The sequence below is a fragment of the Mytilus californianus genome, unplaced genomic scaffold (genome assembly GCF_021869535.1).
Source record: "Mytilus californianus isolate M0D057914Y unplaced genomic scaffold, xbMytCali1.0.p SCAF_3, whole genome shotgun sequence".
Lineage (NCBI taxonomy): Eukaryota > Metazoa > Mollusca > Bivalvia > Mytilida > Mytilidae > Mytilus > Mytilus californianus.
In genome coordinates this window covers 115905501-115921274 of record NW_026262679.1, presented here as the reverse complement: position 1 = coordinate 115921274, position 15774 = coordinate 115905501, and the positions used below count along the sequence as shown (strand labels likewise).

At 31.5% G+C, this 15774-nt stretch overlaps 1 protein-coding gene across 3 annotated transcripts in view; it reads right to left on the bottom strand.

The window, feature by feature from the left end:
• Positions 1 to 15509, bottom strand: part of LOC127735905 (uncharacterized protein ZK1073.1-like) — a 55836-nt gene extending 40327 nt beyond the window's left edge. For 2 of the 3 annotated variants that reach the window (XM_052246334.1, XM_052246335.1), the window contains exons 1-6: positions 15358 to 15509; positions 15144 to 15194; positions 12257 to 12314; positions 11779 to 11896; positions 9836 to 9871; positions 412 to 474 (exon numbers count right to left, since the gene is read on the bottom strand). In XM_052246334.1, the coding sequence (XP_052102294.1) occupies positions 412 to 474; positions 9836 to 9871; positions 11779 to 11896; positions 12257 to 12314; positions 15144 to 15194; positions 15358 to 15384 (353 nt within the window). In that variant the 5' untranslated portion in view covers positions 15385 to 15509. The remainder of the gene's footprint in view (positions 1 to 411; positions 475 to 9835; positions 9872 to 11778; positions 11897 to 12256; positions 12315 to 15143; positions 15195 to 15357) is intronic. The other variant, XM_052246337.1, reaches the window with a different exon arrangement.
• Positions 15510 to 15774: the final 265 nt, after the last annotated feature.

Sequence of the window (15774 nt, the reverse complement as noted above, 5' to 3'; positions counted from 1 at the left end):
CCACATACTAATCATAAGGACCAAGATACTTAGGGTCCATCAAACTCCAATCAGGAGACACTGTACATTAACAAGTCATGAAGACCAAGAAAGGGTCCATTAAACACCAATCAGAAGCCACTGTCCATGAATTCATGCTCTAATTTGAATATTGAAAATTAAAGTATAATCATATTTCCTTCAACTGCATACTACTTTTATAACTCTAGTCAACAACATAAACTAACTTTTCTACAGACCTCTAAGGGAACTTGCATGCTATATACTGGTATCCTTTACTGTGTCTTGATTATAGCATACTTAATTTACTTGATCAAGAAAAAAAGAGTAAACCTTCCTCTTTCAAAAACACAGACTAAATCTTCTCCTGAACTATATCTATAACTGAACCTCAAATTACAATCTACTTACTCTAACTGATCAAGTACACAGACGATATCCTCTCCTAGGCTCTGCATGGTAGGGAAAGTATAACTACAAAATACACAAATATACTATTATAATGTTGTTTATGTATAAAAATCATACAAAATAATGAAAGATATGATAGAGACCATATTAATTCAATGACAAATGGAATGTTACGTCACTGTAAAATGAAGATGATAGGCTTTTTTTTTGTAGAATAAAGGGATAGAAATTAAAAAAATAACTTTCTTGTTTAAAACTGAAATGCATGGACACTGTTGTTACAAAATTCACTGTACCAACAGACAGAAAAAAAATTCATGATTTGAACAATGTAATCTTTACAATTTTTTGATAGTAGGTTGAGGAAGACTGAATGGGCAGGTCCAATATAAGAACTGCTTGCAAGGATGTTAATTGTAACAGTATGTCATATATCAATAGTCTTATTCTGTTAAAAAGTACTTATTCTAAAATGGATCTTATTAGAAAATTTAATGTTTGGCTTAATCTCAGACTCTCATGCTAAATCTAATTCAGTAGTCTATCTAAATTCAAACACAAATCATGTATAAATTTAATATCCAACAAAGAGTCTTTAAAGATTTTAACAATATATCCAGTTACTAGATCATTCTTTTCTGATAATGGAACAGACAAGTATTAATGTCATCATAATCTCTAAGCAAGGGCAAGACAAGTATCAATGTCATCATAATCTCTAAGCAAGGGCAAGACAACTACAGGATTGCTTCTTGATGTAAGATCTTTGGAAGCAAAACTTATTACACTAAAAGAACAAATTAGTTTTCAAATGGATTAATTTTGGCAGTATTAATTCATCATCCATTATGCGAGTCAACCATGTTAGCTTAAGGCAATTATCCAGTAATGTCAACATACTTCAGATCTGCTTGTTTAAAATAAAACAACATCTTATGCAAATTTAACAAGTACAATTTATAATGTATTTGCATGTTAACATATTTGTTTCTGCATGTTTATGTTTTGAATTGTCAAACATATAAAGCCTTGACATGGATAGTTTTTTAACCCATAATCAATCATGGAATTTTGCCTTGACTACCCAGTTGATGGAAATTAAAAAGAAATGTTTCTATCAATAATCAAGTGAATTGAAAGTTAAAGTTATTAAAAATCTGAGTGTAAAAGTCAGAAGAGTAATTTACTTTGTAGACAATATTGATGCAGTCTGAATAATCCTAATTCTATGAAATATATAATGTCATAAAAAGGTGCTGACAGCCTTAGAAATATGGAAATAGTCTGCATAAACAAGAAATTTAATCTGAAAACAGACTTCTTCAATTGACAAAATATAAGTCAAATCTTTAAACTGCTTGTACATAAATCTCTCTCTAAATATATATAAATCTGTGATTATTGGCAGAAAAAAAACATTTACTTGTAATTGGATGGAAGAAGATTCATGTAATTATTTGGTAAAATCAATGTGTTTTCTAAATCTGGCCAAAAGTTGTCAGGTTATAAATAATATCACATCAAAAATGGGCTTCTGAATGCTGGTAAGTAATCACGGCTATGTAATGACATGATGAGACAACACGACCATCTTATGACATGATGAGACAACACAGCCATGTAATGACATGATGAGACAACACAACCATGATATGACATAATGAGACAACACAGCCATGTTATGACATGATGAGACAACATGACCATGTTATGACATGATGACACAACACGACAATAATTATTATGACATGATGAGACAGCATGACCATGTCATGACATGATGAGACAAAACGACCATGTGTTATGACAAGATAAGACAACATGACCATGTTATGACATGATGAGACAACACAGCCATTTTATGACATGATGAGACAACACAGCCATGTTATGACATGATGAGACAAACACATTGTGCTTACATTTACTCCATGACAATGACTAGTTAATGTTAAATTCTGCATGCTGGTCAAAAGGACTCAAATGATTCAATTAAAAAAAAAATGGGGAATGTGTCCATGGGACACAGATGATGTGCATATCATATAAAGTTATCAAGGGACATAACTGAAGAACAGTAAAAGTGACGCTACCCAAATTTGTACTTGATCTTAGTTTTGTGGTAATAACATTTGGTTGAGGCTAAATTAAGTTAGAGAACAGAAACGAAAAATTCAGCAATTTTTCCATTTGTAAACAGGCATAACTCTAGAACGGTAAAAGTGACACAACAAAAATTCAAAGTTGATCTGTATTTTGTGTTAATTAGCATTGTTTTTAAGTTTCATATGATAAAATTTGGTTGAGGCAAACTAAAGTTAGAGAACAGAAACGAAAAATACAGCAATTTTTATGTTTATAAAGGGGCATAACTCAAGAAAGGTACAAGTGATGCCACCCAATTTCATACTTGATCTGTATTATGTGGTACAGTGTAATAAGCATTGTGTATAAGTTTCTTAACATTTGGTTGAGGCAAACTAAACTTAGAGAACGGAAATGAAAAATTCAGCAGTTTTATGTTTATAAAGGGGCATAACTCAAGAATTGTAAAAGTGATGCCACCCAATTTTGAACTTGATCTGTATTATGTGGTAAAAAGCATTGTGTATACGTTTCATAACATTTGGTTGAGGCAAACTAAAGTTAAAAAACGGAATGAAAAATTCAGCAATTTTTCCATTTGTAAAGGGGCATAACTCTTGATCAATAGAGATGACAGTTATCTAACATCTACGTACCAGGTACAACAAATGGTACATGTCAAATAGAAAAAGATACAACCAATAATGTAGCAGTCACCTGTCATCTCCAAATAATATAAGCACAAATGGCAAAGTCTAGGATCTAGTATTGTAAACCCCATAATCAATCAGATCAAAATTAAAAAATCTGTGCAATTTCGGTTGAATTCTTTCAAGATCTTTTGAAGGAATTGACACCAACAAGGACTTGCAGTGATATATCCTTTTTGTGCTGAGGTGACATATATCAATCAATCAACCAATAACACAGATGATGAAGACAAGCCACAGCACGAAGATGTTAGGCAACACAATGAAGACGTCTTTAGCCACAACTGGACGATGCTAGGCCACACAATGATAAGTCATTGGGGACAGTATCCCAGCTTCATGTAGAAAAGGTGATCATAAATGTAGGATTTATTCAAAGATAATTTTTTTTTGTAGATAATTTCACCTTTATATAGCTTACTATGGGGCATGGGTTTTGCTCATTGTTGAAGTCTGTATCATTATGGGCAGGTGACCTATTGTAGTTATTTTTTATGTCATTTGGTCGCTGGTGAAGAGATGTCTCATTGGCAATCTAATTTTTATATTTATAGTAGCATTAAATAGATTTTTTTTTCATTAATTCATGTATCCTTCTTTGTTGTGAATTTTAACAGTATACATGTTGCTTGATTAACAGATTAATTGTATGAAATTTAGAAACCAGACTCCTTTAAGATGGTTTTTGGACAATTTTGGTTTCTCTAACACTGGTTTCAGATAAGACCAAAAAACACCTTTGTTTCTGCTGTAATACTGAAAACAATATAGAGGGTCGGGTAGGTAGGCAAATAAAATGATTTTTTTTCTTCTTAAAATTTAATTTAACTTGTTTCAACAGGGGAAACAGTCTGATTTTGACAGAGCTTGTTTAAGAATGATAAAAAATCTTAAGGGTAGGCACCAGATATTAGAGTTGGTCAGGTTAGTGGAAACACAGGTATTTTCTTAGGTCTAAGATCTTTTAAAAAAGACAGATGATAGAATACTGCAAAATCATCCTTTTGGCCAGATGGTTTATTAATAGCTTAGTGAGGACCTGGTAGATGGAACAAAGACCTTTTTGGCCAGGTGAGTTAAAAATAACTAGGACTGGTTAGATGGATGTTGAAGCAGAGGTTTAGGATTTAGAGGACAAAATAAAAGAACACAGCAGGAAAAAACATGTCTATGTGATACCACAGATTTTAATCATATTTAAATTCAATCAATTATATCATGCCATATTACTAAACTTGTCTTATGGTTGAAATATCTGCTATATATGTACAGAGCTAGTCTATTTGTTAAGTTATAATATAACAAACCCTTTGGTTCACAAATTTTAAACAAAAAATGAAGCAAATATTAACTTTAAGAAGCTGAAACTGAAAATGTGAAACTTTGGTATATATATGTGTGAGATGGTATATGATAATGGATGACACGTAAAACAAAACAAAATGATAAATAACCATTCTTCTGCATAAAAACTTTCCAACATCCATTCCAACTGAAAATACATTGTGCCATATATATAGATCTACAACTAAAAAAAATCTATGGAAGTTAGTTAAAACAATATTCACTGAAATAAAATATCAGCAATCATTCTTGGCCAGCCAACAACAAATATATGTATACTATGTTATGAAAATCTCAGTCTCGAATAGCAACATAAAATCATTCTATTCATCACAATATCAACATAAAGTTTCCCATGCTTCACATTTTCATCTTTAATGGTAGCATTATAAAAGTCTGCCAGCAGGTATTCATTAATATTGAATCAGATTTCTATCTTTGTTGATACATTGCCTTTGGACTATAGTGAACAAGGCTAATGATTCGTTTCAAAACAGTTAATACAACTGAACAATCTTTAATGGTATTGTGTAATTACTTTTCTTCAATAAATGCATGCAACATGTAAAGACATGTTATTTCTGGTAAACATATAAAAACCCATGTTCTTGAATTCCTAATATTTTGTTACATACAACCTTCACTCTCTATATATGACTTTTGTATTTAGGACAGGTAGAAAAGATGTTTTCTTACAAATATCCAACTACATGACTGTCATGGACTATATTTCCATAAACATAAGAGGACCATACCTAGCCTCATGGTCTTAAACATAGATTACATGGTCACATTATCGATCTCTATCACAACTATTGAAAGTCTTTAAACCTTGTTCTAGTCATTTGTAATATAAACAAATTGTCAGCAACTTTCTGAAGATTTTCTATCCTCATCATTTTGTGTTACAGCCAGGGTTGGCAAAAACCCGGGTTTTATGAGTATTGATTACTGGGTAATATGAAATACTGGCCTGAATTTTAAAGAGGATTAATCACAAATGTAATACATTTTTTTTAATTTTTATATTTTTTTAAAAATAAGATATAGTATTTTAATTTATAAGTTCACTTGTTTGAGACGTATAAATCTGAGAAAATATTAATTGTCCAGCAACTCTAAGAATTAGTGTACATGAAGACACATTAGACAAATATGAAAAGCTTTTCTTAATAATCCTCCTGAAAATCTATCTAATCGCCATTCTGTCTAGATTGGTCAAAGCGTTGACTTAAAGTTGAAGAATTCAATTTGGTTTTTTTAATAATTATAACTTATATTTATAAGAATTAACAATTATATGTAAGGAAAATTACTTTTAAACATTTTTTATTCATTACTAAAAATGTTTACTAAGTTTAAGCATATGTTTATGTACATCCCTTATTAATAAGTAATTATTCAGATTATAACACAAATTTGTTTATATAACAATAATCAGCCTTTTGATTTCTATAAGAGTTCATGGCCTGTCCCCTTAGGGTGTTTATTTAGCAATATGATTGTATAACAATTAAAATTTACAATTCACTTAAACACTGCAGTAAAATGTATTTTTTCAAAGTTCCAAATTGGATTATTGAAACAAAGCTTGGAAATTAACAAGGTATCCTGAAATGTGCAAAACTTGTATTCTGCCTACATATAATTAGCGGAGAAAAGGAAGAAATCGAATTTTCAATCTTCAGGAATAACTCTCAATGGTTACCTGTATAAAATGTATATATTTAGCTATAATACTATGAAACTACAAGTCTTTACTATTTTGTGTAAAAATAAGCTTGAAAAATCATATTACTCAGTATTGCCCAGTATTACCCGTTTCTTGGAGTATTGCCCAGCCCGGGAAAACCCGGGGGCCGGGTAATACTTTGCCAACCCTGATTACAGCTTGACAGTAACTCGATCAAGGTTTGAACTGCTCTGCGAGTTAGTGATGGAGCTTACCAGTAACTCAATGATGGTTTGCACTGCTCTGATGATTAGCGATGGAGATTGTCAGTAACCCACTGAAAGTTATGCAATGCTGTCAGTTTGGAAAAGAGTTTGTCAGTAACTCACTGAAGATTTACACTGTTCTATCAGTTTGTGAAAGAGCTTGCAAGTAACTCACTGAAGGTTTACACTGCTCTGTCAGTTTTTGTGATAGAGCTTGTCAGTTACTCACTGAAATTTGAATGCTTCTATCAGTTTATGATATAGCTTTAAAATAACACACTGAAGTTGTGCATTCCTCTGTCAGTTTGTGATAAAGCTTGTCAGTAACTCATCGCAGGTTTGCACTGCTCTATCAGTTTGTAAAAGACCTTGTCAGAAACTCACTTAAGGTTTCACTAATCTATCAGTTCATGATAGAGCTTGTCAGTAACTCAATGAACATATGCATTGCTCTTTTGTGATATAGCTTATGACTCACTAAAGGTTTGCAATGCTCTGTCACTTTGTGATAGAACTTGTCAGTTTCTTAGATGGTTTGCAGTCCTCTATCAGTTTGTAATAGAGCTTGCTAGCAATTTTTGCTATCTTCAATCAGTTTGTGAAAGATCTTGTCAGTAACCCATGAGGGTTTGCACAGCTTCATCAGTTTGTGAAAGGGCTTGTCTGTAACTTGCTGAAAGTTTGCACTCCTCTTTCAGTTAGTGATAGAGCTTAGAAACTCTCTGAAGGTTTATACTCCACTATCAGTTTGTGATTTGGCGTGTTAGTATCTTCTAAAGCTTTGTATTGGTCTATAAGTTTTTGTGATAAAGCTTGTCAGTAACTTTAATGAATTGATGATTTAACTTGATCAGTTTTTCATAGAGTTTGTCAGTCACTTACTGAAGGCTTGCAATGATCTGTCAGTTTTTGTCAAAGAGTTTGTCAGTCACTTACTGAAGGCTTGCAATGATCTGTCAGTTTTTGTCAAAGAGCTTGTTGGCAACAAACTGAAGGCTTGCAATGATGTGTCAGTTTTTGTAAAAGAGCTTCTCTGTAACTAACTGAAAGTTTTCACTGCTCTATCAGTTTGTGAAAGACTTGTCAGCAACTCACTGAAAGTTGCACTGATCTATCAATTTGTGATAGAGCTCTTCAGTAATTCCCTGAAGGTTTGCACTGCATAGTCAGTTTTTTTTTGTTATAGAGCTTGTCAGTAATTCACTGTAGCCTAGGTTTATACTCAAGTCAGTTTGCAATATAGCTTGCCTGAAACTCACTGAAAGTTTGCACTGCTTTGTTATGGTTTTTTCAGAGCTTGTCATGCAGGTTTACACTATTGGTATTCTATCAGTTTTTGTGATATAGCTTGCGTGTAACTTGTTGATGGTTTCCACTGCTCTGTCAGTTTTTGTGATACAGTTTGTCTGTAACTTGGTGATGGTTTCCACTGCTCTGTCAGTTTTTGTGATATAGTTTGTCTGTAACTTAGTGATGGTTTCCACTGCTCTATCAGTTTTTGTGATATTAAGTTTGTCTGTAACTTGGTGATGGTTTCCACTGCTCTATCAGTTTTTGTGCTATACTAAGTTTGTCTGTAACTTGGTGATGGTTTGCACTGCTCTGTCAGTTTTTGAAAGACCTTGTCAGTTCCTCACTGAAGGTTTGCACTGCTATCTGTTTGTGACAGAGGAAGTGTGCTGCTTCTTCTCTATTTTTACAGATGTGATCAATTTTGCTAATTAGTAACTATGTGTTGAAGATCCTGACTAAATACATGTGAGAATTTGACTCACCTAGTGGGTTGAAACAAGCTTGTTAACATGATAATATCTAAGCTTGTTAACATGATAATATCTATGTTATTTGGTCTCTAGTGTACAGTTTTCCAATTGGCCATCATACCACATCAATCTCCTTATTTTATATTGGTAGCATATACATGTACTTTTAATCTAATTATTGAAACAGTATAATATAAACCTTTTTTTAAAATATGTGTCCATAGGACACCATGCTGAATTCCCACTATATTAATATGCTCATTGATCCATTAAATTGGGGTCAAACTCTAACTTGGCATATGATTTGAATAGTTCACATCATATTGAATTCAAATTGATATACCCACAACTTCATGGTAAAGTACCTTATCCAAAAACTTTAACCTGATTTGGGCCAAAGGACCGACCAGAAAATATAATGCGTCTCTGCTATAGTAGGCAGGCAAAAAAAATATAAAAGATTCTATCATTTTTGTTTATTCTTCCAAAACCTCAGATACAGTTTCCTAAAGCTAACGGGTACTCCTATTTATTGTTAAATAAGTTATATCTGTTTCTTAACTGCATCAAACATATGCATGACAATTGACCTTTTATTTGAATTTTGTATATAAAATAATGTGGACTGAATAAAAGTGAGACTGAAATTTCCACATCAGCAATATAAATAATAAGAAAAAAATGTGCAAATTTCTAAATCTGCAGTGTCTCTGATCTAGAACAATGACATGCAACATGTACACAGCTTAATTGTTCTAATAGACTAAACAGGTGCTCCCTTGGCTAACTACTAGTAATATCTTCTTAAGATTGTTTGTCAAGAAAGTAGTTCTATCACACTGATTAGGAAAGAAATAATTAAAGTACATGTATTACACTGTAAGCATACAAAACCTGTTTTATATTAAAATTGGTAGATTCCTCTCTTATTCAATTCCCAGTATGGGGACTACATTTATATATTCAGAATTTCAGACGATATTCAATGGCCTACATTTAGGACTAAATGTATATATTCTGCAGATATTCAATGGCTCGTTTAGGTACTATTTGTATATAAAAAATGTAAAAGATGATATCGAGAAACAGTACTTCCTTCTGGCTCATTTGTCTCTTGTTATTTCCCTAAGCAATAATACTAATTATTGGTCATAATGACCGCAAGCTACAATGTATGATATTATCATTAAAATAGACAAATAGACTAACAATGATCACAAGCTATGATATTATCATTAAAATAGACTAACAAATCAAATGTAAAAAATTACTTCTTGAACTATAAATGGTACATTAGGAATAAAATATTTCCGCTTTCATGTACCAAAAGCAGCAAAAAACCCAAATAAATTTTCCATTCATGCAAACTCAACTCTGAAGCAATAAATGATTCCTGAATTAGTTGAAAAAATATCAATTTACAGCATGTTTATATATCATAATGGCAAATTAAGACTGTGGGTTTTGTCTACACTATAAATGTAGGAAGGAAAAATCCATTCTCCAAAAGGTTTGAGGCAGACTTTTACAAATGTACCAGTAAGATGAAAATGTGACGTAAGTCGTCATTGTTAGTGATGTTACCATATAGATATTCCTGAACCTTTCTTTGGTGGGTACCTGTTTAAATCAAACATGCACATCATTGTTACAGCCAAACAAATAACGTGTTGTTGTGTGTATGTGGTAAACTAAAAAAGTGTTCAAAATAAACTGACAAAAGTATTATAAGGAAACATTATAAGGCAGTAAATTTAATGGATAACTGGAAGTTTTCAAAAAGAATTATTGACTCTTAACTGAATAAATTAAAATAGAATTCATCAGTTAATCTATAATATTTCAATTGGGACAGAAACATTGTTGGTTTATATCTTAGTGTATTGTCATCAATATTTGAAGGTAATAGTTTTGTCAAGAATTCAAAATTTCCTTTAGTTAAATGACTTAAAATCATATATTTCAAGATACAAAATAATGTATTCTATGTTTTATATGGGCTTCAGCATTTAATATTCTATCTAATGGGCTTCAGCATATAACATTCTATGTGTATGGGCTTTTGCATATAACATTTTATGTATATGGGCTTCGGCATATAACATTCTATTTATATGGGCTTCAGCAAATAACTTTCTGTTCATATATAAATATAGGCTTCAGCATATAACATTCTATGTATATGGGCTTCGGCATATAACATTCTCTTTATATGGGTTTCGGCATATAACATTGTTTATATAGGCTTCAGCATATAACATTCTATGTCTATGGGCTTCAGCATATAACAATCACTTAGCTATTTAACAGAAAAGTGTGTTTAAAAATGTTGAGATATTTCAACTGTTCAAATAAAACTCTGAAATGTAGAAAGTGATCAATTGATATGCCCAATTTAAAAACTTAAAAATCATCATTCTTCAGTAAAAAAATGTGTATTGAAGATTGGTAACTTTTCAATTCAAAAAGCTAAGGCAATGACATAAAAATGGCATATACAGTGCAATAAGTAGATAAATACCAAGCCTGTGAATAAAGGAAATACTTGTAGATATGCCATCACTTCATAAAGGATAGATAAATGAGAAGAAATTGTAATGAAGAAATTGTGTAAAAAAAAATTGGCAAATTAAACATGTAAACAACTAGGTACTTGCAAACCAGATGTAATTATGTGTAAGAAGAATGAGTAATTTTCATTGAGAAATCATACATATATGCATGTCGGTGTGGGACGTTTGCGCTTTTTCATAGAACATTAGCGCTTTTTTTTATGGACATTTTCGCTTCAATTTATAGGACATTTGCACTCTTACAATATTTGCTTCTTATGACTTATCTCCTATTTTTTCCGTGCTTAGTATCGGCATGTTTGACCTGGCCGAGTTAAAGTCATAATTTTATTTATGGTTAAAAGTTTAATAGTCATTTCATAGCACATTCGTGTATAAAAGTCTTTTCATAGCACATTGATTTAGTTATATATAGCTAAAAGTAAACATTCTTAAGACATAAAGACACGTAAAGTCATCACAGGTCAGTTTTCGCTCGATATTTGAAGCCCAAAGAATGAACAAATTTAGCTGTTGTCATGGTTGTAATCTGTCCTGACTTGTATTTCACCCACATTTCAAATACATATTCTAGTTTCTCTTTCTCAATTATTGACTGAGGTGCGTGTTCGTCAATATAACTAATTTCAATGAAATTAACCGACTGTTACACTCTATGTTTAAGAATGTGTCAACGTGAACTAACTAACCACAAATATAAATTGAATTTATTTACTTAAAAATTACAACTCATCAAAATTACAGGTAGACGACTATAGGTAAAAAGCGCAAATGTCCAGTCAATTTAATACAGGTGTATCAAAATTTAAAGCGCAAATGTCCATAGTGTTTAGAGCGCAAATGTCCTATCCTGTTACAGGTAAAAAGCACAAACGTCCTGTGCCCATGCATGTATACTCAATGAGATAATGACATGACAAAACCTCTCCAATGACATACAACATGATAACTTACTCAGCTGGAAGATCTTTAGCATCATCTTCTTGTCCAGGGATATCAATGTGAATGAATGCAGCTCTCTTTGTAATCTCCTGCATTGACCAATGGTTCATAAAATTGTTCCATTGATTATCTATAATATACAAATAAGGTAGTGGTCAAACTTCTTTTATATCAGTATATTCTTAGAATACAAGTGAAAATATTAATGAGACTTAAGAAAGCAACCCAACAGTTAGATACATTGTAATACCATAAAATAGTCATTACTGATCATAGACCCTTAAACAGTCAACTACAACCCATTTAATCACTCAATTAATGATATAGTATCTTTACTTCAATTTTAATGACTAAAAACATGCAATACACATGGTTTATCTTTTTTTTAGTTCCAGGTCAAATCCCCAAATTGTCTTTATATTTGACTTACTATGTCCAATAATACATATTTTTGAATCCCTGAAAAGTTTTGCAAATATACATTACTTACGATTGCATCCTAGATCATGAACTGTTAATATTACAAACTGTCTGTGTTTTAAATCTCCCTGCAAGTTCAATATAGAAAAGGCTGAATAAATCTTCACCAAAAACTTTTTTTAAAAATGTATAAAATAGACAACTGTACATAGAGAACATAGTACCACATCTTCTTATTTTTATATAGTATAAAGATTGCAGATAATCTTTGAAATATGCCTGTCATTCTAAGGTTCACTGTTGTCATAGGAACTTACAAAATTTTGAATAATTATTATATTTGTTTCTATAATTGAAGAATAGATAGTAATGGTTTATTGTCTATTATGGTAAATTTGTGTTATAGGGTTACTGTCTACATGATGTACTTGCTGGCATCTTAATGTTTGCCCCATATACGGCATCTTAATGTTTGCCCCATATACCCTTTAATTTATAGTGTAAAATTACATGGATCATGGGTTAAAAATAAAATAGTAAAATATAAAGTATAAGGAAGCCTTGGCAATCGAACTGACCTTACTATATTTTCCAACAAGAAAACTTTTCATAGGAAATTTGAAAGATTTTGCTTAGTAATTTCAACTATATATTTTGCCATATTTGCAATTACAGGTACATGTCATATACCGGTAGATTCAAGATTCATTAATTGTAGTGTTTTTAATTACCTGTTATATTAACATCAAAAATGTAATTCAAAACAAAATGCGTGAATAATTATGGAGCATTAACGGTCTTCTGTCAGTTTGGATTTGTTTGAAAATGTTATGCTAGATACATTGTATATACAAAAAACAGCATGACTTGTCTCCCCTTAACTGTGTTTTTGTTGAGACTATTTGTGCTTGAATGAAAAGTCTTAAAATCAGCTGATTTGAGATAAGAAGTATTTATAAGCATATTTTAGCCTTTAGGACAAATTCTAACTTTGTCTGGTTGCCTTCAAGGTCCATAGAAAGATGCCAGAAAGCTGCCATGTTGATTCCAAACAATAAATTCTTGAAAGAAGAAATAAAAAGTCTTAAGTGGTGATTTACAACCAGGTCAAGAGAGAAAATGTTGTTATCTACTTATGAATCATAAATTGTGTTTGGAACTAATGCTAACATTAGGTTCTTGGCCTTACTCTTATTGGCAATCATACCACATTTCCATATTTTTATATTTGTGGTGTAATGTTGTTGCTATAAATTACAACTGTTGTTCCTATCTTCACAGTGGCTTTAACTTTTATACAACACTTACCTTTTTAGAAAGTTATAAGTTAAACAAGATTCATTTGATTCTAAACAAGACTAAACCTGCAGTTTTACTTTTGTTCTCCACAAAGGGTACATTTGATGTTAGGCAAAAGAATGTTTTAAGGAGGGGGGCATAATAAATGTTTTCTATCATTGCTCAGAGCCCTTGAAAATCATCAGGCCTATGGTACATGTACTTACTGGTTAATTTTGATGAGGTCTGATCGCTTGAGCATTTTAAAATGAATGCAACTGAGAAAAAAATGTGTGCACAAAGTCCAGCTAACTTACACTGATTTCCACTTCTCACTTCCCTTAGCAAAAACTTGTGTAATTAAAATCAGAAAAATTTGCAAATTTACAACAATAAATATATATACATGATATATGAAGAGAGAATCTGAGATACAATTATAGGTAGTGGTAAACTAAGTGTCTCTTAATATATAACATGTACATCCCTTTATGACTTAATTAGTACATACAATTGGTATGGCCTCACCAGTGATGGAACCTTGAGTAATTATTTATAATGTTATTTCACAGTTACAATTTATACGTGTACATCAAATTGCAATTGTCAAATAAATCAACATTTCTGAAGACATTCATGATACAACAATTTTCTATGTAATATTAATCACAGGCACTTGGGTTTACAAATTATTTGGATTTTTTGTTTTCATTGTTTGCACTTAATTTTCAATTTTCTATTTTCATTCCACATACTTAACATTGTTTTTCGTGAATTTATCAACTTTGATACAATCCCTTATTCTATACTAACCATACTGTTGTTTTCATGGTTTTTAGTATGTAACAGTATAGTAACTTAAGGGATTATATAAGAGTTGATAAATTAACAAAAAAAACCTTGGCAAGACAAGCATGGTAGTGTTAAGTATATATTAGGTTTAAAAATAGAAAATTGAATATTCAATGCAAACAATGAAATAATACATCCAATCCTGTATCCAAGTGCCTGTGGTGATAATTTAAATGCATTTTATAAATCAAGCACATATGGTATTTTTCTAAAATGATGTCTTATGTTATCTATATATATATATACTTATAGTATGTATTTTTCATTGTGAATTGTGACAACTGGAAGGCTTATCTTTACTTAATGATCAATAGGGCACCTGCCAAATATTATTATTAGAGGTTAACTGAGGTCAACCAAGCATTTTGTTTACACATAAAGCATTGAAGTGGATCAAAATATACCTATAAAGAGTGCAAAAATAGCTGAATTCATTTTTAAATACTTTTGGTATTGTATGGTCCCTTTACTGAATTATTCGGGTTAGGTCCCTTTTAATAATTCTAACGGTACTGTTGATTTTTATAAAGTATTATATTGCTGTTCACCGATTTTGTGTCTGACCTTGAACTTGTACCTTGACACATATCAATATTAGAGTGCGACAACTATAGCGTTTCAGTGGGGCTTTTGCGGGAAATAATTTCCGTTATTTATTGCAAAGTTATAAAAGAAAACTACTATGTAATATGCTTATTGCACTCTATCTAAACAGTATTTGCAAAGAAGAAAATAAATCAATAAAGGCCACAGTTTTGCATCTTACATTGACCATTGGGTTTTAAAAATGCATGCATTTTTTGTGCATAAAATAAAATTATACGAACCTGAACGTGCACATTAAATTTTCCAACTCTTGGAGCAGAAATTTCCCGGTTCTGGAAAGTGATAAAGAAGAAGCGTTAGCATTTTGGCATATCCACAAATGCAAAACATTCCGCGCGTTTTCAAAATGAAAAGGCAAAATACAGAATGCATTTTCACGCAAAAAAGGAATGCAACTTGCTTTAAATTTGTTTAAAACTTTTGTTTTCGACATACCTCGATAGGTTGCTCTGTATTTGACATTCTTGTATAATGTATGAAACACAGCGTTTTCTGCAAAAATATCCACACACTGTTTACGCTATGTTTATTAACATGAATATTTATGAGCTGCTCAATCTTCGTTTATGTCCGTTACTTTCCGTGTGCATCAAAATATTTTTTTTTAAATCTAAGCAGAAGACAAAACATAAAAATACGATATAATAACAGTAACTGAAGTGATTTAATTTATATTGTCAGATTAAAGGTTGACGATCGTCCTTTAGGAAAGATTTGATTAACAAAACATCGAAAAAAACGCGGAAGATTCGTGAACATTTTCCGGAGAGTACCATTACAGGGGTCTTTACGGGGAGCAAACATTGAATATTTAACATCATGTTAGGTTCATTTTACTTCAAAATATTTATG